Here is a 24,393-nt window from a genome sequence, read left to right on the forward strand (position 1 = left end):
AAAGCTTCTTCCATGAAGTCATGGAGCAAGAATGGTGTGGTGAGGGGCAGGCGACGAGGAGCGTGCCGCTCCCCGCTGACATTCCTGCCCCCCCCCCTTCGCCAGGGCGCAGCCACATGTGTCCCCTCCTGGGGCATTGTCTCCTCACCCGGGATCCGGCGGACAAATATAGGCATGGAGGAAAACTGCTGATGCCTTTAAACAGTTATCACCAGTGACCTTGGGATAGGGGCATATAAAGTCTGGACCAAGTGGAGTGGTGACACTTTCTGTGTGCTCTCCAGGGTGAGTACCAACCTCTCTCACTTTTAAATGCGGGTAGCCAGTCGTGCTCTAACACTGTACCGTGGTTTTGATGGGACTAAGGTTTTCACGTGGTTTTAGCAGTAATATCACTAAACATACAGCCTGTGTCAGTCATCCTAGGGTGCTGCTTGACTGCTAGCATGGCAAATACATGTTTCTTCTCTAACATCAGCGCACTCATTTAGGCAGCTAGAATAACCACTTTGGAAAGTTGTCAGGTCCCTTGTAATTATGTGTCTGGGTGGACTGATTAACCACTACTTGCAAGTCATATTTTCTGTATTCTCTATCATCTGCGAGAGGTGATGGCATATGCAGTTTGGAGTTTTAAGCAGCTCGTTGGTCCAAGGAGTTCTTTAATCCAACCCGAGTTAGAACCCTTGGAGAATTTACGGGGTTCCCTTTCAAGGGCAGGCGATGCCTGCTGTCGTTACTACTGCAGACCAGCCATTAACACTACAGCAGCTCTTCCCACAGCCTCAGCAAAGACAGACGAGGTCCCTCCTTTCCACGTCTGAATGCACCACCAAATTGCTGGTGGTCCTCAGCATGCCACTTAACTTTGTGTAATAATATTGGCTTTCTACAGGGAGTAGGTGTTTTCAAGGATGTTCCAAAGTTCATACACAAGGGCTGGCTCTTTTTGTTGTTAGCTAGAACAGACTGAAAGGAAAGCGAACATCTTTAGCTCTGCCTTGTCTTTCCTGACTATACTGCCTTTTAAAAATAATCCTACGACTATAAAGTAAACAACATTTCCAATTTCTCGTATCTGGCACTGGATTTGTTTCAGTGAGTTCTCTGCAGCCACAAGGTGTGTGCTGCCTGGGCTCTGACCTCTGTCGTAACTCCAAGCACAAGAGACTGCTGAAGAAAAAGGGATTCTCTCCCAGCTGCCGTAGTGCTGCTTTATACCATAACGTGCTTGCCCTAGTGGTTTGCCCCGAATATATATGGGAAAAAAAAAAAGGGGGTTAAGAAGCCGATAGCTGAGTAACTGTCCCTAAGAGGTCTGCAAATGGAGCTAGGTTGCACAGAAGTAGTTTAGAGTACTTTATTGTATATTAGGACTTGTGAGAATCTGTCCAGACTCCTACAGATTAACACTGGAGTGGCTGCTCTGGCATTTGCACATTTGATGTGAAATGACACTTACATGCTCTAACGCTGTTCTGGTTAAACGTATGAACTGATGTAACTTCATCGCTCCACCAGAGCTAAGACGCACTCCCCATGGGAAAGAGAGTTTGCCGTGCTAGTTTTCAGTTGTGCCTCCAGTTGGGAATTTTGGTCAGCTCAGATGATGTTAAAATAATTGGCGATAGTTGTGCTTATGTAGGCCCTTAATCTTTAAAAAGGAAAAAAGTTAAGGCTAGTTCTGAGGAAGAAAGTTTTTGCTCTACAGCAACAAGACAGAAGGTCTCAAGCTTGTACTGCAGCAGTGGGAGAGGGCTGAATGTAAAACTTTTGGCAGCTCTCCTGTCTTAGGGCTTTACATTCCCCAGGAGGAATGTGTTGGAAAAAAAAACTGCCTTAGTTAATTAAGAGTTTTTATCCCTACCACGATTTTGTTAGAAGGAAATTGAATTAAATTTTAAAAGACTACAGTGTCTGTCTTGATAGGGCTCTTGAAAATTTATCCAGCTGCTCTGGATATCGCACAGTAAATAAAATAAGGGAAGCGATAATATCTGAGAGTCACTTGTACAGCTTTGAATAGGAATCAAATGGTGTCTTGACTTTAAAGAAAAAAATTTGGAATTCTTAAATTGCATGCTTGTGTCTACACCTTTTAGCAGTGGAACTTCTTTTAGACATTATCTGGACAGCACCCTATTTTACATGTCTGTGTGTGTAAGTATTTATACGTGTGTGTATGTATAAAAGAAACAAAAACATATCTGTACAATCACTTTAGAGAGTACGTAACAATCAAATTAATTGCTTGGCAGTACAAACCCAGCAAATCAGTCTCATTTACATCCCTGTCTCCTGCCCTCTCTTTCATGATAAAAGGCTCCTAAACACCGTGGCCTTGTCATTTGAGAAAACAAGTGTAGGTATTAAGCTGGATTAATAGGATCACATCAATCTAAAAAACCATGAAGCCGTTGCACCAATACTGCAGATACACTTGCCCTCTGGCATGCCTTGCTGCAGGGGGATACCCAAGCTGGTCAGTTCGGAGGTACCAGCAACCTGAGAAGGTCACCAGCGCAGGACCTCCCCGAGCAGCATTAGTCCTGGGTTTTCTAACACACTAATTCCTGTGATCAGAGGAGCGTGCTGCAGGTAGCAGAGCAGTTTCCAGCTCCGGTGCTGGCTTTCTCCAGCACAAGCGTACGTACCTGGAGCCGCACCAAGGGTGTAACGCGCTGCCTTGCAGCAGTTCTCGGTTTGCAGCAGTGAAGTTTTGCTCCGTGACTCCCAGAAAACACCTGCCTGGGACGATGCTTGAGTAGCACAGCCCCAGGGAGATGTTCTGGAGAGCATATGCCTGCTCCAGGCAAATTTGAAAGGGGCCAGAAGAGGCCCCTGCTAAGTGGTTTTTAAAATCACAGCTTCGAGTGGCCCATTTTATCTCCTGCTCTTAAGCACCATTTGTGCCACAAAGAAGAGATTAAATTCTCCCGCGGAGATAACTGTGATCCATGTCGAGGTTTTGAACCACACAGGATCTGGCTGGCTTTAAATAAGCTGAGCCAGGGAAGGGTTTAACTAAGGGTGCAGTGTAGCCCCAAATCTGTGTTAGGTGTTTGCATTTCAGATTAATCATCCCTGTGATCACCCACCTGCCACATTGCGCTGAGTGTTTTGTATTGCCTCAAAATAGATTATTTCCCCCCCTTTCTTCGGTAGACCAGGTCCATTTCTTTTTCCTCTTTGAGCTGTGCCACCTTGAACCCTTGCCAAGATGATGGACATGTCGGAATTCGGGGAGGCTGCTCCCTTCCTCCGAAAGAGCGAGAAGGAGCTGATGATGGCCCAGACCGTTGCCTTCGACGGTGAGTCGCAGTACCCTTTATGCTGCCAGTGGCCAGTTAAGAGGGTTAAGGGTTACATCCAAGTGTAGTTGTGGGAATGCAGAGCAAAGCAGGATGCAAAGCCTCTGTTGTCGTTGCTGTGCTGCTGCTCCTGGTTGAGGTAGCTGGTTCTACCAAGTTCTAGTTTCTTTCTTCTGCAAAGCCATTAAAAACCCCCAGGCAGTGCTAAATAGAAATAATCTATCAATTTATGGTAAGTAAGTAAGTAACTAGATTTAGAAGCAAGGCATATTAGTACTGCTCTCACTTCTTTGTCCATTTGAAAGAAAAACACCACCCATTGATGTTCCTGTAACACGAGATTCTGCGACCTGACTAGAAGTCTCGTTATGTTGTACCTGTACATCTGTTTGATTTGCAGGCTGTATGACAACCTGATGTTAGCTTTTAGTTTACCATAATTTATTTTTCACGAAATGGATTTGTATGAGCTCTGAGGTGTAGTAGTAAATATAAATACAACAATAACCACAGCGTTTTGCTATTCAGAATAGTAGCTGTAACTAAAGACCTATAGTCTAGTGCAGCTACTCCAAAATCTAAAAAGCCGGATACATCAGTCAACGTGAGTTATTAACATTGCTGTTTTTCAAGACAAACCTCAGAAGAATGTGCAGGAATAAGCTTAAATCTGATAGCTGGCAGGCAAATAATGTGGGCTGAATTCCATGCTCAGATCGCAATTTTCTGTGTGACTTCTCAGCAAACGCCTTAATTTAGGCTTGGATCTCAGTTCCTCCATCTGCACCCTGGTGATAATGATTATGGATTTCCCGTGGAGGCTGAGGCTTAGCCAGCATTTGTGAAATATTTTGACACCTTGTGCTGGAAGGATCTAGAGGAAGCCAAGGGGTAGTTTCAAAGGTGAGACATTTGGGAACCCTACGCCTTCTGCTTTGGCAGGCAGCTCCCCAGCACTGCCGATCTACTGTGGTCCCAGAGGTTTTGCGTCGTTTGTGTGGGGAAAAAGTGACCCAGCAATCTCGCGTGGTCGGGCATGGTGTCACTGTTTGACGAAGGCTGTGAACCCTCGGTCTCCTTAATTTCACAGGGAAGAAGAAATGTTGGGTTCCCGATGAAAAGAAGGCTTACGTGGAAGCTGAAATTACAGAAACCAGCGGTGGCAAAGTGACTGTGGAGACAACAGATGGAAGGGTACAGCACTGGTTTTGTCTGATCCGTGCCTAACGAGGCCAGAGCAGCGAGCTCCAGAAATTACCTGTCCCGCTTTAAGTTCAGTTGCCTGTTTCATGAAATGGGCTGCGAATGGGAAGCCCCGGTAACTGATGCCATGTCAGAATGACGCATGAAAAACCACCGAGGGCAAACCAGCAGTGCGGTGGTGGGTAAGCGACCGCCAGCCGCCACGCAGCAGCGGGCGGTCTGCGAGCAGAGGTGTGCAACCAGCCAGTTCTGCTTTGGCCCCCCGAGGTAAAAGCCCAGGCTGTAGCTAAATCCCATGGCTCCTTCCGCAGCCATGCCACCACGCTCCTTACTTTTATCATCTCGGCCTTCCTCTCATGCTTCTGATATCTGTGAACACAAATGGTGTTACGTACATAGGCTGGGTTTGAGCTGAAGGGCTTCCCCCCTGCAGGGGAAAAAAATACCTTCTCCTGTAAGGTGTGTGAAGCAACAGAAAATCCCAGTGTTTTCCAGTGTGTTGCTGTACTTACTTGTCTTTGCAGACCATGACTATAAAAGAAGATGACGTGCAGTCAATGAACCCTCCCAAATTTGACATGATTGAGGACATGGCTATGCTGACCCATCTGAATGAGGCGTCTGTGTTGTACAACCTGAGAAAGCGCTACAGCAACTGGATGATCTATGTAAGGGTCATTACAAGGTTATATTTAGAAATCTGTGTTTCAAGTGCAGATTTAATGTTTGAACATGTTGTGTTCTTCGTATTCAGTTTACAACTTTGATAAGTCACAAAACTGAGGGTCTCATTTATCTTTTCAGGAAAGAATTTGCTCAGAGTTGGCTTGTGTGAATACAGACAGACAAAACTGAATGAATAAGATGGTGTCTAGTTCTTTGGTTTTGCTTGCTTGCCTAGGAGATGGGGGTCATGGGACATATTTTCAGCCATCAAGGCATTGGGGGGACCTAGTTTATTTTTCCTCTCCTACTATTAATCCATGTCTATACCAGCCATGGGGATTTCCTTGTTAAGAAACAATGCCTCAAGCTTAGAGCACACGCGTCACTTCTTTTAAGTATGAGCCTTTCTATCTTTAGTTCAGTAATTTTATTCCCTTCATTTTCAGTGCTGACATCTGTCTTGTTTCACTCTGGCCTTTTCCTTTGCTCTGTGTCTTCCCCATGACATCATTAACATAATTTCTGTCAGCACCAGAACAGGCTTCCGTAGCATCTAATTTTACGAGGCCAAACTTTTGCTCTCAGTTTGCATTCAACTGTGTCTGAAATCAGTCAGGAGAATTTATAGATTTTCTAGCCAAGCCCTGTTCTGATTTTTGGTGTTCGTCAGAGGAGCGAGTCCAACTTTTTCCCATTTAAATTCTGATTGTTGAACATTTTCTGCATTTCTCTAACAACCGCTGTATGGACATGTATGGCCTAAAGCATAGCTTTGCTTGCAGATCAGTATAGGTAGATAATTAAATTTGTCGTCTTGCCTTAATCCATTTACTGGTTGGGGTTTCTTCTTTTCCTTGTAGAAAATAGGACTGATGACTCATGCCAAGGCCATTCTGGAGCAGGTCCTAATGCTATTTTTAGGGGAAGACACCTAGACTTCACCTGAAACTTTAAGAATGTAATTGATCTCATTAATCTATGTGCACATAGTGTTTGTGCCCATATAGTAACTGGGTTTCTTTGAAGATTTTTGCTTCAATCTGGACTAAGTACCTGAAAAGTTACCAGCTAACACCGATTCCCTGGGGTTACAACTGAAAACTCATTCTTCCTCAGAATGACCAGGCTCTAGCTAATTGATGTAGATAGCATAAAGAGTGACTATAAAGATAGATTTTTACCAACTGTGTTTCTCCAAAAGCTGAAAAAAGCTCCACAGCTTTGTGGAATAACACTATGAAGTTGCTTTCTCTTTGAACACCCACCAGAAATTGCCCCAAGGTGCTCACATCAAATTAATAATGGGAGATTGTTTCTCCTCCTAAGAATGGAGTTTGAACAGGAAAGCTGTAACTTTTCTTTCCTTCATAATGATTGTTTTCAAGAGGAAAAAACTCTTGTGGGGTAGAAAGGCAGAAAATCAGACTTAGGTCTGTTTGCTGCTCCTTCGTTTTGCTGAAAGGGCTGTTTCTGTTTCTGGTTGTCATCTCGAAAATACTTTTTCCCCTCCGGAAAACTTTTTAATATCTGAAGTTTTGATATCAGTTGTCAATTCACTTATCAAAGTCGCTTAGCAGGCCAGTAGCTTTAGAAATTGAGATCAACAGCTGAAATTCAAGTCAGAATTCAAACTCAGCTCAGAAGCTGGCAACACCAGGTCCTGCTTGGTTGACTAAGGCTTTTTTTCTCATTCCTTGAGCAGTTTTTTCACTCTTGTTTTGTGTTCCTCTCTAGACCTATTCCGGTTTATTCTGCGTGACTATAAATCCCTACAAGTGGTTGCCTGTATACAAGCCAGAGGTCGTTGCTGCATACAAAGGCAAGAGGCGCTCAGAGGCTCCTCCTCACATCTTCTCCATTGCTGATAACGCGTACCACGACATGCTGCGTAGTAAGTGGCACTGTTTGCTTTCAAGTTTGGGTTTGCTTTATTTAGCCGACATGATTGGTACTGGATGGAAGTTTGTGAGACCTTTTGCAGTGTGCAACAAATGTGCAAATACTCTACAAGCAACAGGAACTTGGCAGTCTGTGTCAATTTTTTTTTTTTTTTTAAACTCCCCTGGCTGTCCCTGTGGGACTTCTGGTAACAGTAAGCTCTGTATACAGATTATCTGTAAGGTGCACAAATTTAGCTGTCTGAACTGAGTGAATCCATCGGTTTGTAACAGAAACGAGGCCATGCCCCAAAGGTCTGTAAGTATTTTCCCAACCTCAAAAATAAACTAACTCTCAGTTTATGCTCAGTATTCTAACACTTTTAAGATGTCTGAATTCAAAGGTTAGTGAAGGGCAGCTACCTAGGGTGCTGTGCACACATCGCTGGCACTGACTGCCGTGGGTCTGGGCACCAACCCTGTGGCAATGAACTCCAGATTTTCCTGTGAAATTTTCTCACCCTGACCCTCAAGTTACTGGAAAGAAAGAGTTTATCAGCAGAGGGCAGCAGTGATGTGCTCACACCAGGTCCTGAGAGGCAGGAGTGTAAATCCCAAAGACACTGGGTGGGAGCACGTCCTGATGTCGCCTGGTTTTAATAAAATGGAAAGTGCCCCAGCTGCGAGGGGACAGAAGGTGCTGGGCAGAGGCGATGTGTGTGTGGCTGCAAAGAGATGCTCTTTTATCAGAGAAGGGTGAAATATGGCCAGGCTGCCCAATATGTAGCCTGTCATGATGACTGGAATTAAAAAAGAAAAGAGGAATTTAGGCTCAACAGCTTGGGAAGCTGCTATGATTTAGCATTTGCTGAGCTTGGTTAATAATACATTAAGGTTGCAAGGTGTTCTAATAAATGCTTATTTCTGGTTAGGCCATTAACAGCAGGGACACTACAAAACTTCATTCCAGCAGCATGGCCAACTGAAGAAGAGTACATATGCATAGCAAGGAACAGCGTGTGAACAAACAGCAAAATTTCTTGGGTTGATCTAGCACTGCAGGGGCAGAAGGGTCAGATGTGAGCAAAGACGTACACAGGAGTAAGAGAAGAAACATTCTGGTGACAGGAAATTACTTTCTTTAATATAGTTTCCCAGACACAGGAGGAACATGCACGACTGACAGGTCTTTAATACCGACTTGAACAAAACACGAGAGGAGGATTCAGGGCAGGGCTAGAACTTGCACTGCTGGAGGTCGGACTAGGTGATACTAGTCTTTATCTTTCCATCTCTGCTTCATGTGATTCTCTCCTGTCCTTGCAGGACTGATTCTGGAATAGTTGGTACTCATTTGCAATTATAATAAGCAATTTGTACAGCCTACTAAGTTTGTCTCTTTTTTTTTTCTTTTTTTTTTTTTTTTTCCCCCTCCACAGATCGGGAGAATCAGTCTATGCTGATCACGTAAGTGCTTCTTTTTTGACTGATTTAAGACTGTTGCTGCCAAAAACTTTGAAGAAAAAACATCCTACTGAAATACAAGTTGACCCTTAAGAGCTCAGCTAAACTGCCTGGAACTTCCTCCAGGCCAAGTAACTGGCAATTTGGCCATCTGATGGCTGCCTTGAGCCCCATGGGAAAAGAGTAGCTAAGGATTTGATGGAGGCTGGCCCATTTCTGATCCCCAGCTGGTGTTCATACCAAGTAGGCATGAAAACAACTCAGCAGGCAGTTAAAGAAGCTTCTTCCAGGGTTAGCCTTGCTGTGGCTGCCCTCTTCAGACATGGAAGACTCCTTCTTTTCAGTGTGGTTGCTCTTGCTGCAAATTATATTTAAGAATGTTGTGCAGACTCATCTAAAGGGAGGGAGATGACCAAGGCAGAAAAGCAGAGGCACATCATTTACTGGCAAGCATGAAAGATGGAGAGTTGGGTGTCTCTATGCAGTTCACATGTGCTCCTGGGTAGTGCTGGCAAATTACTGCAGTTTTTCTGTATGTTTTCTAACTCATTAGCTGTATATGGGTAAACATCACATCCTCAGTCTGGGTGTTTGTAATAAAACTTCATAGCCTTAAAGAAAGCTTAGTGTAGCGTGGGTTTGTACTAGATTTCCGAGCCCAGTCACATGAAGAATTAATTGCTGCTATCATAGGCATTCACCTCTTCATTCAGTCAATTTAATGTTATTTCCACTGAAATTGCCAAACAACAGGCTGCAGAACTCGGAGTCAGTGATTCTGAGAACAGCCTGTGTGCAGGGAGGAGCTGGCAGGACAGGAGGGCGAAAGGATGAGTTACAGCTGTTTGAGCGATGCCTATGTTATCTTCCTCCTTCCTTTAGTGGAGAATCTGGTGCTGGCAAGACTGTCAACACGAAACGTGTCATCCAGTACTTTGCCACAGTGGCAGCCCTGGGTGAACCCGGTAAAAAGAGCGTAAGTCTGCTGGTGGCTGTTTCGTTTCACACTCCACAGGTTCTTCTGTTGTGTACAACTAACCTCACAAGTCTGCATCCCAAACACTAGACCTCGTGCTAAACCTCAACAGGCACGGTTAAGAAAAGAAACTGTTGGGAAAAGATACTGATGCTTCTACACGGTGTTGCTTTAGAACAGAGCATGCTGTTCTGAAGGTAGAAAGGCAACGTTCCCCTGAACTTGCCACGCTCCAGATGGAGCAGCAAAACTGCTCCTGGTTCTGAACAGCTGCTTGTTGCTGCTGCTTTTTTTCTAGGAGTTTTAGTTTTTCATGTGTGTTTAAATATGTTTCTGATTGTGTTAAAGTTGGCCAAAAGATGGGGAGACTATGAAGATTAAGAAATTTGATTTTTTTCACATGGAAAATAGTCTTCAAAAGGACTAGGATTATCATTTCTCATCAAAATGTCTGTTTTGTTGAAAGCTTATTTGTTCACAAAAAAGAAATGTTTTGACAAAAAGTTTTTTTCAATCAGCTTTTCTGTATTTCTCTTTGGATAAGTGCTGCTCTGCTTATAAGTGCTCTCTAAGGTTACAATGAATACTGTATTTGTGCTGGTTTTTATCTTGTGTTGCTACGAGCTTATTCACTACGAACTTCATTGCACGTGAAGTCTCAATGCTCATTTTTGGTGAATTAACTGATTCCTATGAACTGTACTTATAAGGCCAAAATTTCAGCAAGGCTCAGATTCTTGTGTCACCAAAATTTAACATACATTCATCTGAGGCCTGCAAGGCCCTTTTAACAAATGGTTGAGTGGTCCAGAGCCAGCTTTCTGCGTGCAATGAGGTTGGTGCTCATAATGGTGTCTGAAACCTGGTGTGCCCATGGAACAATTGTGCAAATAACAGATATTGCAGCTGGAAGATATTCCATGTAATTTATCAGCTCAGGTCACCTTTTACTTTCATTATCATCCCTTTTTTTTTTTTTTTCCCAAATATTCCAAGAGTGCAGCATGATCTAATTGTCTAAAACTTGTCTGTTTGCATTAACATCCTTTTATTCTTACCACCTGGCACCAGTCTCTTTTCTCTGTCTAGTTAGTTAGCCTTTTGGTTTGTTGTGGAACACCCCCAGAGCAAAACCAGGTAGATGTCTGGAGCAGGGGTTAAAACAACAAACTGGGTAGGAACAGCACTTGGCTGTTTTGTGATGTATGATGAAGGTGAACTTTGCAGTAACAGTCACACATGCTTTTTTGAAGGAAGGCTTCAAAAAAGTCTGCTGGTGTGTTGGTGCCAACTAGACATCTAACCTCGCTAATCTTTATCTTTTGGTTAATACTCACATTCTCTCTCTTTTTTTTTTTTTCTCTCCATTGTGTTCCTCTTTTGACAGCAACCAGCTACCAAAACTGGGGTAAGTCATCAGCTTTGCTATTTTATCTTTCCAACGTGAAAATGGTACTGGGCTCTGTCAGTCCATGTCACAAACCTCAGCGTTTCACTTTGCATGGTTCCCCCGGTGATGGATCCCTGGAGCCCAGGCAGTTAAAGTAGTTTGCTTCAGCAAACTGAACTTTGTGGGAGTGACAGTGAATGCTTTTCTCATCTCCAAAAATCCCAAATATTACAAGCTCTGAGCGCTTTCAAACCTAATGCCACTCTCTTCAATAGCCCCTCTCCTACACACATCCACTTGGATGTCCCCACGTGCTTCACAGTACATAGGAAGATGTGGTGATTTCTTTTGTATGCAGATGGCATAAAATATCAAGTCTACAAAGCAAAACAGTAGAGAGCAGCAGAATGTTCGAGGCCTTTTCAGCACTCATGAAGGGCTGACGGTCTTGCTGTTATACCATTCACACTGTGTCACCCCTAGGGTGGAGCTAGATCACTTTGCTATGGAGGCTTCTCTCTATAAGTGAATGCATGGCTGAGTTACAGCTGACAGCTGAGTTTGTGTTCTGTAGGTTTCTCCATAGTATTTCAACCTTGATTTCTAGGGAACCTTGGAGGATCAAATCATTCAAGCAAACCCAGCCCTAGAAGCTTTTGGAAACGCCAAAACCCTGAGAAACGACAACTCCTCACGTTTTGTAAGTCTGTAACATAACGTAATGATGTCCCCTTCAACAATGGCCAGTTAATAACATCTCTGTAATAATCCCTCCATAAGTTGCTTCTCATTTTGCCCACTAAGACGATTGGATTTCCACACAGTGGAACAATAACAAAGCAGGGCCTAACCAGGAAAAACTACAGGAAGGATTAAAGATAAAAAGAAACAAAAAGATCTACCCTGAATAATTGTTTAAACTGTACATGATCAGGAGACAAGCAAATCCTAGCCTTATAAAGCTCTTTGAATAGCCATGACAGGTCTTTCCCAGGACAGCCGCTGCTCCATACCTTTATTTTCCTAATATGTTTTCCTAAGACATTCCCTCTCTCTACAATAGCTGTACTTTGTCACTAAGTGTCAGAAATACACCACAGTCCCTGCTTCCCCCCACATCTTCCCCCTCTGCAGACCCACACATGCAGCAGAACTCCTACTTTTGATCCATACCATCTACCTTTTTGGCTAAGCTGCCCCTGCTTGTCCCTCAGCGCTGACATGACCTTGGGCCTCTCCTCATTTCCATTAGGCTTGCAGGAGAGCAATTCCCTCGGGAGCTCTTTCTCTGCCACATCTGGTTGACTTCGGCTCAGAGTTCCAAAAGGAATGGCATGAGGATGACAGCCTGGGCTTGTGGTCCATGCTTCCCCAACAAACCCAGTTAAAAATGAAATTGGAAGGGGTGGAGAGGGTGAGAGGTTGTAAGCATCTGTGGAAAGCTACAAAATTGTACAAGGAGTTTGTCAGCTGGAATGGAAATTAATTACTTAAAATAGTTGATGCATTTTGAATATGATAAATTAAATGAAAACTACTCAGTTTTTATGAAATTTGGGGGGATGAATATGCAAATTGAATGGGCAAAGCAGTGTAAAATCACAGCACCCTTCTGACGTAAGTAGTTGCATATGAGTTAAGACTGCAGATGAGGAGGAGTCAAAAAAGGAGCCTGTGTGTCTCATGCTTATTGCTCCAAGTCCTGCATTACACTAAACCTGCATCGTGAAACTGGAAGCTACGTGCATTCCCATATCTTAGCCTGGCAGATAAGTGCATTGTTGTCCTTCTCCCACGAGCTGATTACATAGCTGTATATACAGATTAAGGCTTGGAAAGGTGTAATATCATTGTTTGATATTTCTCATTGAAAATCTGCCTGTGCAAAGTCAAGGAGTTAGCATAAGCTGATTCTTTGGGCCAAATGATTGCTTTCAAGCAGCATCCTTTGTTTCCCTCTGCGTATACTACATGCACTAATTAGAATATTCTTCTGTGTGAATTAGGGTAAATTTATCCGAATCCACTTTGGAACCACAGGCAAGCTGTCATCTGCTGATATTGAGATTTGTAAGCAGCAAACTCTCTCCTTTTTAAAAAAATACAATTGCTCATCTGAAAGCTTGGAGAGCCTTTCTCACTGAATTTTTCTTTGTGCAACTAGATTTATTGGAGAAATCCCGAGTGATTTTCCAGCAACCGGGTGAAAGAGACTATCACATCTTCTACCAAATCCTGTCGGGAAAGAAACCAGAATTACTGGGTAAGCATTACATGTGTCTACAGATTTTAAGAACCAACTTTAGCTGAATAGACAGTGGCTGAGGAGGGGGCAGGGGGCACACCTGTATTCAGAAAGGCCCTTACGCTTCCACTTGAGAAAACTGAACTTCCACTGTCAAATACGCTCTTTTAAAGATGCTGTTCCAATGGCAGCAACAGACACCATTTTTCTGTGATATACTGATGCAGGTACCCTATAATGTGAAGTGATTTACAGATTAGACTAAGGGAATGAGACTCACAGAGGACTTTTACAACAGAGCATTATAAAGGCAAAAAAAAGTCACACTGAATTTGTGTAATCCAAGGTCTTGAAATATCTGGAAAATGCTATGCCTCCAAAAGCATTTATGGTGATAAAATTTTAATTATCCAGATTTTCACATATGAGGAGATTTGCTTATAGGTCCATGAAGAAAAGCCAGTTCCCTCTTTCTGCCCCAAGTGCCAAAACTGGCATCCTAGCATGTTCTGTAGCAAGGGAGGATATGCAAAAGCTGCCTGCCACCGATTGTGTGGCTACTACCCCTTTGAAGTTTTCCCTGGCTGAATGCAGTCCCGTAAACCTGCTGAAGAGCAGAGAGCAGATGAGGTCTCTCTGCTCCCATCTCCTAATGCTTTGAATAAAACCTTCACCAGTTACTTAAGTGATGTGGTTTGCTGACTTTAATCTGTGCTCTGGAGAAACACATTTTATAAAATGCATTGAAGAGTCACTTTATTGCTGCACTAAATTGCTATTAAGTCATAGCAATCGTAATCTGTTTTGAAGTCTTATTATCCTGACAGTGCGTGGTCAAGTCCCTAATCCTCTTAGCTTTTACGTGGCCTAATTAATGACGATTACAGGAAAGATTTCAAGGAATCGTTGCAGTGAGATTCTTGTGTGAATCCCTGTGCTGGGAAAACATGCTCTTTCTCATAAACTGTCTGTATACTCTACAACAACATGCACCTTTCTGGCCAGCAGAAGCATGTCTGCAGGCTCTTGAAGAGGCTGAAACCAATGATGACTTCTGTTTTGTAGATGAGAAATTTATGCGTTTGTATATAAACACATACATATCTAAATATAGATAAGTAAAAATATAGCAAAATATAAATGTAGATAAATGAATACGTAACATAGTGACTACACAGCAAAGTAAGACAGACTTACAAAGAATATGATTTTATATACACATATATTGATAGACATATATGTATTTACATACATACATATTTAGACATGTAGGTATGTGCGTGTATGTATATAGATTGAAATCTAGACCAAATCTGGGTCTGCTGAATGTGGGTGAAACTTTCTGTTGATTTAGAGAAGCAGGACTCTCCCTATCGTTTTGGAGCCAGCTAACTTTCTAGAAAACAATTCTACATTTTGGGGGTTTGATATGAAGGAAAAGGAAAGAGGAGAGAAAGAGCCATATTCAGACTTCTGTTCATCAAGAGCCAAGTGTCTTCTGCAAAGAGTCCTGGCAGTTGCTATTTTGTGAGTCTGTTATAAAAGAGGGGAACCATGCCCATTGCCCCTGTCTTGGATCATACCAAAATCTTTTTCTCCTCTGTAGTAAGATGGGATTTTTACACAGGCACACAAGGCAGAAAGTAGGGCTATAAGGGAAATTACGAACTCGGTATACTGCAAAACATGCTTAATAGGTGTGTATGCAGTATTTCCATATTCTTTTCATTTACACTTTCTCTAAATCTTGGTCTTCAGACTTGAATAGTAGAATGAGAGTTGGTTGCTGCCCTGCAGTTGTAAAAACAACCATAAAAACCCAAAAACAACAACAAAAAAAAAAATTTTATACACAGTTGCACAGAGGCAACTCTATGTCAGAGTTGATCTTTCCATCTCCATTTTTTGGGGGTATCCTGAATGGATGGCAGTTTTGACCTTGCAGTTCTTTTACAGATATGCTGCTGGTATCTACCAACCCATATGACTACCACTTTTGCTCACAAGGAGTAGTTACAGTGGACAACTTGGATGACGGAGAAGAATTGATGGCAACGGATGTAAGCCTGTATTGATTTGACTTTGTGCTTCATAGATTAGGTGCATGTAGGGAGGAAAAGTGCTGGCAGGAGCCTAACTTCTGTCACTGAAACTATTGGACTAAAGTGAAAGCAGAAATGGGTCTTAATTGCATTCATACTATGAAGCACGAGGCCTGATAAACTATTATACTTTTGAATCTGGCCATGCTCCATGTAGTGCCCATGGGCACAATGTTCTTATAATTTTGATAGATAAAGTGCTAGATAAAGGGGGCTTTCCTCCTGCTCCCCAGCCGCCACTGGGTCTTCAGGGTGTTCCAGTGGCTGCTTTGTGAGAAAACACCCCTTGGCAGGTTAGTAATACCTGCCATGCAAAGGGAGATTGCAGGGCTGCAAAAGGCCATTGCTTTTGAATAGGGAAGTGACAAAATATCTGTGTTTCTTTTTCACAGCAAGCCATGGACATCTTGGGCTTTGTGCCAGATGAGAAGTCTGGTGCCTACAAGCTCACAGGTGCCATCATGCACTTCGGGAACATGAAATTCAAACAAAGACCCAGAGAAGAGCAGGCAGAGGCTGATGGCACTGAAAGTAAGAATAACACCTAAAATTACTTACCTTCAAACATCTGGCATGTATCATGCACTGCGTTGAGGAAGAAGCAGCCTGTTTGCTTTGATCTTGCACAACGTAGCTTCTCATCAGCCAAGAGTGCTGTGCTTGATTTGTAGCAGTGGCTTCTTCAGCGGTGGGGAACCTTATTTAGCAGAAGGTGAATAGACACAGTCAGAGTAACCCAATGAAATTCCTTTTTTGTAACCATTTGAACAAAATGGTTGTAAAAAGTTGTTGCCTTAGCTTTCTCTTTTGTGTCTTCATGTCTTGTTTCTTTACTTCCTCTTGCACCTGAAACTGTCTATAACCAGTGTGGAGATATGTTCTTCTCCCTATACCTGAAGAATTTCTCAAGTGTGATCGTTGCAGCAACTGGGGTCTAAGGTAGCTAGATGACCTTCTCTACCACAAGGGACAGTGCAGGCACACCTAACACAAATTATTAAAAGAGCCACATCTTTAGCCAGTTTCTCGTTGGAAGTGGATGTACTTAATATTTTTTCTTGGCTAGGCATATTTCCATGTAGAAGTTCAAAGCCAGTTGAAACCTTGTTTCCCTTGATCAGGTGCTGACAAAGCTGCCTACCTAATGGGAATCAACTCCTCCGATTTGGTTAAGGGTTTATTGCACCCTAGAGTGAAAGTTGGCAACGAGTATGTGACCAAAGGTCAAAGTGTTGAACAGGTAAGGAGAAGTTTTCAGGGTATTTGGATACCTGTCCTACCAGCCTTGAGGATTCATCTGTAACATCTGAGAGACAGACAGCTGCTAGAAATATTAACGTGTACCTGTAGTACCTGTTCTCATTTTACCTCCCCAAACTTGGGGGAAACTGGTAAAGAGACTGACAAAGGAATAGTGGCCAGCACTGCCTTTGATAGGATTGTTTTTCTGATGCATTGGTAGCAGCCACTCAAGGAAACCAGGTGCAATAAAACCACATGGGGATTGATATTTAATTCTGGATGAGAGTAGTTACCTAGAAGAGTTGAGCCATGGATTATTTATTCACTCATCACTCATCCATTATTCATGTAATTTTAAGCTCTGTGTGACCTCAATCAGCTAAAGGCAATATCCACTTAAAGGTATCTCTTAATTTAGGAAACAAAAGTCCTTGGGTTAGCACTGCTGCAGCTGTAGCAGTATTGTAGAAGATGCTGCAGCATTCTGGTTACAATGAAAATTGTTGTTTGAAGACAGGCTGTGGTACAGGCTCAGAAACTAGAAAACTGCTGGAGAGAGGTCTACCCTATCGGTGTAGTTGCACATCGGCTAAAGAAGAGACTTTTGACAGACTTTTCCTATCACCTGCTTATGCCATAGCATCCTTCAAAAATTAGAAGCAAATGGCAATAAACAACTTGAGCACAGACCTTCCCTATTCTGGCAGTAGGTCTGGACATCATGGTTGGCATCCGGCCTGTGAGCTGTCTGGTACCTAACTTCCACGGCAATGTAAGGGATTAAAACATTTGCAACTTGCTGTCCAGCTGTTTCCCAAGATGTACTTCACTAGCAATTTATGTACATGTTAGTATACATACATATACATAACAACAATTTGGAGAAAAGTCAGCACAGGTAATGGGAAAAGCCATGTGTCGTATTAAGTACGCTTTGGTGATTATAAGAACCATTGTGAAACTTCATTTAAACTGTAAATAGGGATTGAAATAGGCTACTGCACTGAAAGTCTTGTGTTCCACAGTGAATTCTGTTCCACACAGTGGTATTTTGAAACATGTATTTTAGGTTTTGTATGCTGTTGGAGCCTTATCTAAGGCAGTGTACGATCGAATGTTCAAATGGCTGGTGGTCCGTATCAACAAGACCTTGGACACTAAGCTGCCAAGACAGTTCTTCATTGGAGTCCTGGATATTGCCGGGTTTGAAATCTTTGATGTGAGTATTAATGTGTGAGGACTTGGTGGAAGAACATAAAAGATGCTAAGCAATAGCTCTTGGGTGGGTATTTCTTGTTCTAAATGAACAGAAGGCAAAGTGATGAGAAAGCCGTAAAGCAAATAGGGTATATGGTTTTATAAGGTTTTTCCATGAATAGATGTAGAAAGCACTCAGCTTTTAGCGCAGCTGGACATGCTGATAGTTCCTGGGGAGGAAGAGGGTAGCAACCTTTAGCAAAGACAACATCTCACATGCTTGGGGCTGTGTTTTAAGAGAGTGTATTGTTTCCACTCTTTCTCTTTGAGAGAAAGCATCTTTTATAGGGTATGATATTTCTTCCTTTTTCTATCTCAATATAAGAGTTATGTATTCGTCTTGATATAAGAAAGAAATTTTTCACAGTGAGAACAACCATTCACTGGAACCTCTGCAGGGACTTGGTAGAGTCCCCATCACTGGAGGTTTTTAAGATGCGGTGGTACAGGGTGCTAGACAATCTCATCTAGGTTCCCTCTCCTACGAAAGATTGGATCAGATGAACTTTCGAGGTCCCTTCCAACCTGGGCCGTTCTGTGATTCTATCATTGTTGTGAAGAAGTGTTTGTGAGAAAAGCACGTCACAACTCCTGTTTCACAGAATCCATTCCTGAAGATAAGTGCTTAATGCTGTTGCTGCTACGTGTCGCTCACAATACGCCGCAGAGCAGAGAGCGCGTCGGCTCTGCTTTACAGAACTGGTTTGGCAAGCTGCTGCAGGAAAGGCACGTGCATCCGGAGAGACCCGAACACATCTGGGCATCCTCACACTCCAGAGGACAGCACCTGAGGCAGCCAGCAGCCTGCCTCTGAACTCCCTCCTCCTTTGCCTTCGGTGTTATGCTCAGTAGTTTCTCAACTGGTTACTGTTTAGGAGGTTTTACGTGTAGACTGTTTCCTTCTTGCTGTTCCACCAAGCCCTTACCATAGTTAAGTGTGGTGCAAATGCTTCTTTCTTTATCTCCTGCAGTTTAACAGCTTTGAGCAGCTCTGCATCAATTACACTAATGAGAAACTGCAACAGTTTTTCAATCATCACATGTTTGTCCTGGAGCAAGAAGAGTATAAGAAGGAAGGCATTGAATGGGTATTCATTGATTTTGGCATGGACCTGCAGGCCTGCATTGATCTAATTGAGAAGGTATGTACAGGAGTGCTAAGGTGTATTTACTGAATTGGTTTTAGTCATGATACTCCCTTGGAGATGTCCTCAAGGTCCAGTGAACAGAGTAGGATAAAGAGCAGGACAAGCTTATTGCCTTTCTACATGCAATATGGAATCAATGAAAAATCAATATTTGTGGCATTTTTGGCTACTTGGCCTTACGTCTGTAAGTTTGCCTTACAGATTCAACAGTAACCACAATTTTGTACAGCTGTAGAATCTTCCTTGTTTTTTAGTTTTGTCTTTCTCTGTCCCTACTGTTCTTCCATTTACTTTTTTCCACATGTGCTTAACATCAAACATACTTGTCAGCTTTTCAGGGCAAATGCTCTGTTTCAGTCCCACACCCTGTACCTCTCCCCATGAGGCTCCTGTTTCTTACATTACATATGGATGTGCAAAGTCCTTCGTGCTCTTCCTAGCCTGGAACTATTGCTTCCCTCTCACTGCTTCCCCAGCATGGGATATGCCTTTCCTTTTCTCTTCTTTGTGAGTATAATGTGGTCCTGGTGGGGACAGCTGTCCCTTACTGTATCTCTCTTTCTGCCATCTCTTATGGCATGGCATCTAACCCTGCTGATCTGTGAGGAAATATGAAATTTTGAGCCTTGCGCTAGCAGGACATTTGGAACAGCTGGAGTAGAAAAGCTGATTATTAAGTTTTCTTCTACTTGATCACTTTCTTCTCCAGGGGTAGGATATCTACACGTGATCCTAGTCCCTCAAACAATCTGTCCAGTGCTAGGAAGTTAGTTCATCTTTTCCTGAGACATGAATAATAAAATTGGTGTTGGTCCAACTGCCTTGAAAGATAAATCAAACCCTTTCTGGAAGTCATCATAAAGCCTGCTAAGGCAGAATTGACATACTGAATAGTCAAAGGGGTGGTTACTATTTTAGCAGAATAGTCAAAGGCTTCCTCCTCAGGATGAGAAGAAATTTTGCAGGCTTAAAATTCCATCTTAAGGCTGCACAGCTACTGAAAACAGGCAGCCTAAGCGTTATCCAACAAAGATGTTCTTAAATCCACAGCCATTGGGAATCCTGTCTATTCTCGAAGAGGAATGTATGTTCCCGAAAGCTACAGATATGACTTTCAAAGCGAAACTCTACGACAATCATCTCGGCAAATCACCTAACTTACAGAAGCCCAGGCCCGATAAGAAAAGGAAATACGAAGCTCACTTTGAACTTCTTCATTATGCCGGTGCAGTAAGTTCCTCTGCTGGCAGGTAGACTTTGTCTTAGAGGTCTTCCAGGTGGGGGTTGGCCCATAGTGCACAACAAGGGAGGGTGGGAAGGATGAAGAGGGGAAGAAAGGAACAGTGAGGAGTAAAAGCAGGCGTCCATTCTCTCTGCACCAGTATTGCAACACAGTACGATGCCACCAGACCCCATGACATCTGGACCTTGGATACACAAATAAAACAAAACAAACGGAGGAAGGCTAATAGTGCTTTTGCTGCAAATATGCCTTGCCTTGCCTTTATCACTTTTCCTATCACCAGATTCAGACTAGTGATTAAATAGCAGCAGCATCTTGGTTCCCTGGACAAATGAACTGAGTAATTTCTGCCTAACTTTGGGGATGTTAAAAAAAAAATAAAATTTTTGACATACTTTTTATTCACGTTAGGACCAGTGTGTCAAAGTACCCAAGGCAAATGTGGTTAATTCTGCTGTGAATGTTTAGTTCACATGTCCACCGATGATGGCGTGAACAGGAATACAGTCCAGTACCATGATACCTGAGCCAAAACTTGCCCAGTTTCAAAGCTCTGTTTTCAGACTAGGTGGGCAGAAAGAATTTGAGAGGGACAGAGGAAATTTTTTTATCAAACTAGAGTCGATATGAAGCCTCAGCACAGCAGAGCTGGAACCTACCTGATGCTGTTAATTTCAAATTATACTTGAACATTAAGCTAATTTTGTATTTATTAAGAGAAATAATGCCCATCTTGCTCTTTATCTGTAGTTGCTAATGTATTCAGCCAAGAAAATTAGAATTTCTATCCCCTTGTGGTACTAATAATGGAATATATTCTCCCATTAAACAGAGCTGTGGCAAAGTCCAGGAGTTAGACTTTGAGTCATTAAGCTTCGGTCAGAAAATCTTGTTTATTCCAGTGTAGCATGCTGTTGTGAAGTGAAATTATGGCTTGTGCATTTTATAGTTCAGCACTTACTAGTAGGGTTCCTGGAACACTGATTACATGTCGTAATGGTGTTCTCATGGTGTCCATGAGAAGATGTAGGGACTAAAGAGTTTGGAAGGAGTGTGTGGGATTCAGATGGTAATTATTAGGAGGAGAGGTTTGGGAATTAGGAAGCAGAGAAATGGAGGGGAAGTGATGAAAAACTGGGTGGCTGGTACTGGTCTGAGAGCAGCACTTCACAAAAGGTCATTGACTTCAAGCCAAACCATAAAGAACTACTGGCTGCTCTGAAGAGGAACATTGGCAATCTCTGGTTTGTTTTCGATGCTTTGCTGTAGGTTCCCTATAACATCATTGGGTGGCTTGAGAAGAACAAAGACCCGCTTAATGAAACTGTAGTAGGTATTTTCCAAAAATCATCCAACAAACTCCTGGCAAGCTTGTTTGAAAGCTATGTTGGCGCTGACAGCGGTAAGCAGAATCAGCTCACATGGGTTTTCTTTCATCTCTGGGATGTGTGCTTGGGAATGAATTTAAGAAACAAAACAATTCTCTCAACTGCAATTGACTCAATGCTAAATGAGGCAGTGACTAATTATTTAGATGCGCACAACATCTGTAGGAGTTTGCCAGTTATACCAAGGAGGCCATTAACAGAGCTAATTTGAATGCATAATACCTCTGAGCAATTTTGGCAAGGAAATCTGTGTGTTGTGAACACTCCAGTGGGAGTTTGAGCATGCAACTGTTCAGATATGCAGGCAAGTCTTGCACAAAAAATTCTGTACATAAATGCCTATGAACAAGAATAGCTCTTGTTTCCCACGCTGTAGTCCTCCTTGCTAGCCACCCTGAATTATATAAGAAAAACAAAGTTTGAGACTGTTTTGGAATATTTTGTTGGATTAGTTGGCAAGTAGACACTGGAGGTACCTGAACATCATTCCACATTGGCCAAAGTAGAAGATTTTGCCAGTACATCTTCCTTTTTGGTTGCTGTTGGTTTTTTTGTTTGACAAGACTACCGTATGTCTGAGAACATATTTAAGCTGTATGCATTACACAGAACTGTTTTATTTGTGAGAAGACAAGTAGCAAGCATCCAGAAAATTGATCTTAAGTAAATAAGACTGGCAATCATTACAAAGATGTAGCTCTTATGTCCTGAAGTTGCAATCACTTACAGCCTATTTATTAGTAACCCCATTTCTGTAGATGTTCTTGTCATGAATCATAAGACACTTTTCTGAAGAAGCAAGCAGGCTGCAGACTTCGTAATGTGAAAAAGAGGTGGAGCTGAATGTAAATAACAAAAATCCTGCCACTAGCAAATTCTTGCAAGTTACTAACTGCCTATTTGCCTGTGGATATTCCCGTCTGTCACAATACTACCTTGCTTTTCCTCAGTGTCAGGAAAAAAGAATAGCCTGTGCAGATTAGCCTCTTCCAGTCTCAGCAGTGTCGCTTTCAGAAGGGGTAAAGGCTGTGGGTAATTGCATCAAGCACATCGAACTCTTCACTTCTCCTCTTATGTTGACTATTGTAGACAGGTGACAGAATGCCAGACCTCCTGGAAACGATCTAATGGTCCAGTGTTTAGAAAGCTGCAGCAATTGCTGTACATTTTGGGGTCATGTACGTATGTTTTGGGCTCCTGTGAAAAATTTGTAAATGTCATGTGAGAAACTAGCATTCCTTTGGAGGATCTGAGTGATTTTGACTCTGAAACCTTAAGCAAAGTTCAGGGGATGCAAAGCTGCTATATCTAAAATTACAAAGACTCATTTCCCTCTATTCTAGACAAACGTTACTTGCACAAGTTCAGTGTCTGCACAGCAGACATGTGAGAATCGGTGTCTATGCAGTACAATGTACAGTACAAATTTTCCATAAGCTTTCCTTTCCTTTAGCTTTTTCTTTTTCTACATCATCTCACCCTATAGGCTTTTTAATGAACTACAAACAACTCTATTTTGTTAAAAGTTGTTTTTCTGCCTTATTCATATTTATAGACTTTCTGCATAACAAGTGATGCTGTGTAGATCTGAAATGCAAATGCAATCCAGAAAGCTTACAGTAGTCTTTGACAAAAATCCCAAGTATGGACAGAGAGCTGCACACTTGTGATATATCACACTTGATGTTCAGAATATTTTGTGTAATATTTGAGCAATTGGAGCCATGAAATCATTAGCTATGCCTTTCATTCAAAGGGAGTTGCACTATTAGAACAGTTTGTCTGTCTCCCACACCCTGCCTGTACCACTTACTGAGATGCAGATTGTATTTTTATTTATTTCTTTTTTTTTCCTTAGCTGACCAGGGTGGAGAAAAGAAACGCAAGAAAGGTGCTTCTTTTCAAACAGTGTCCTCATTGCACAAGGTTTGTTTACGTCTCCCCATCTGATGGTTTGAGTTAAGACAATACATAGAAGAGGAACGTTAAGCATTGTAATGGACAAAAAAAAATTGAAATCGAACATCAGAATTTGATTTGGGGCCTCGGTTATTGACCTTGGCTAAGTGAATACACTGTTATTAAAAAGGCGTGTGTTGACGGCTGCTCCATTTTAGCTTCTTTGAGCATTCAGGAGATTAAGTGTTTTCTATTCTAAAGTATCACAAAATGTTGTGAACAACCTTTATCACTTATTTTGTGGCTTATAGCTTCATGCGTGTCTTTGGAACAGGAACTGATTACAAGTAATTTGCTAGTTCCTATCTGATTACTGTTTGTAATTGGATCCTAGGGTTAGAGCAGTCATGGAAAACAAAAGTTGTTGAATGGAGTATCATATAGCCTCTTTTTTCCCGAGTAATTCCTTTCTACTGGGACTGGCATGTGCTCCTGGTGGAACCTGTCGCTAGGATCATGCCTGGGGAAAAACAGGGCCTGTAATTTAACATTAGTACCATTTCTTATGGGTAACATTGAGGAAGCTGTAATGAAGGTAAACCTCAGGTAGGGAAAGAAAGTAGTTATCTCCCACTAGTCATGTCATTTTATCTTGTTTGGAGGTACGCCTCATGAAGGGAAATCATGGGAAATCAAGACCTGTATCTTACTAGCTGAAGAAGTGTAAAGACAGCTGAAGGATCACTCAGACAGTAATTTAATAATCCACAAATAGAAGCCCACTTTCCAGCACACAAGGAGCTGCTAAGTACCCAGCTCAGGTGGTCTCATTTATCATCCTGACTGGCATATGAGAAATTTTCAGTTTGAACAGTTGTGTTGATGACATTATATTCCACCTCTGATGGTCTCTATTTTCTGCTTATTAGACAAAACACTTTCCACAGAGCTTGGTGATCACTGGTAGGCACTGAATAGTTGG

General features: G+C 42.3%; 1 protein-coding gene across 1 annotated transcript in view; it reads left to right on the forward strand.

The window, feature by feature from the left end:
- Positions 1 to 262: 262 nt before the first annotated feature.
- MYH15 (myosin heavy chain 15) overlaps positions 263 to 24,393 on the forward strand; it is a 48,921-nt gene continuing 24,790 nt past the window's right edge. Inside the window, exons 1-19 of the mRNA XM_075034110.1 lie at positions 263 to 285; positions 3,166 to 3,311; positions 4,402 to 4,505; positions 5,039 to 5,182; positions 6,915 to 7,071; positions 8,497 to 8,524; positions 9,404 to 9,497; positions 10,885 to 10,905; positions 11,495 to 11,587; positions 12,894 to 12,957; positions 13,052 to 13,150; positions 15,089 to 15,192; positions 15,627 to 15,765; positions 16,356 to 16,474; positions 17,546 to 17,695; positions 18,705 to 18,875; positions 19,932 to 20,111; positions 21,394 to 21,526; positions 23,371 to 23,438. Of these exons, the coding sequence (XP_074890211.1) occupies positions 3,221 to 3,311; positions 4,402 to 4,505; positions 5,039 to 5,182; positions 6,915 to 7,071; positions 8,497 to 8,524; positions 9,404 to 9,497; positions 10,885 to 10,905; positions 11,495 to 11,587; positions 12,894 to 12,957; positions 13,052 to 13,150; positions 15,089 to 15,192; positions 15,627 to 15,765; positions 16,356 to 16,474; positions 17,546 to 17,695; positions 18,705 to 18,875; positions 19,932 to 20,111; positions 21,394 to 21,526; positions 23,371 to 23,438 (1,959 nt within the window). The 5' untranslated portion in view covers positions 263 to 285; positions 3,166 to 3,220. The remainder of the gene's footprint in view (positions 286 to 3,165; positions 3,312 to 4,401; positions 4,506 to 5,038; positions 5,183 to 6,914; positions 7,072 to 8,496; positions 8,525 to 9,403; positions 9,498 to 10,884; positions 10,906 to 11,494; positions 11,588 to 12,893; positions 12,958 to 13,051; positions 13,151 to 15,088; positions 15,193 to 15,626; positions 15,766 to 16,355; positions 16,475 to 17,545; positions 17,696 to 18,704; positions 18,876 to 19,931; positions 20,112 to 21,393; positions 21,527 to 23,370; positions 23,439 to 24,393) is intronic.

Source organism: Buteo buteo, chromosome 8 (assembly GCF_964188355.1).
Source record: "Buteo buteo chromosome 8, bButBut1.hap1.1, whole genome shotgun sequence".
Classification (NCBI taxonomy): Eukaryota; Metazoa; Chordata; class Aves; order Accipitriformes; family Accipitridae; genus Buteo; species Buteo buteo.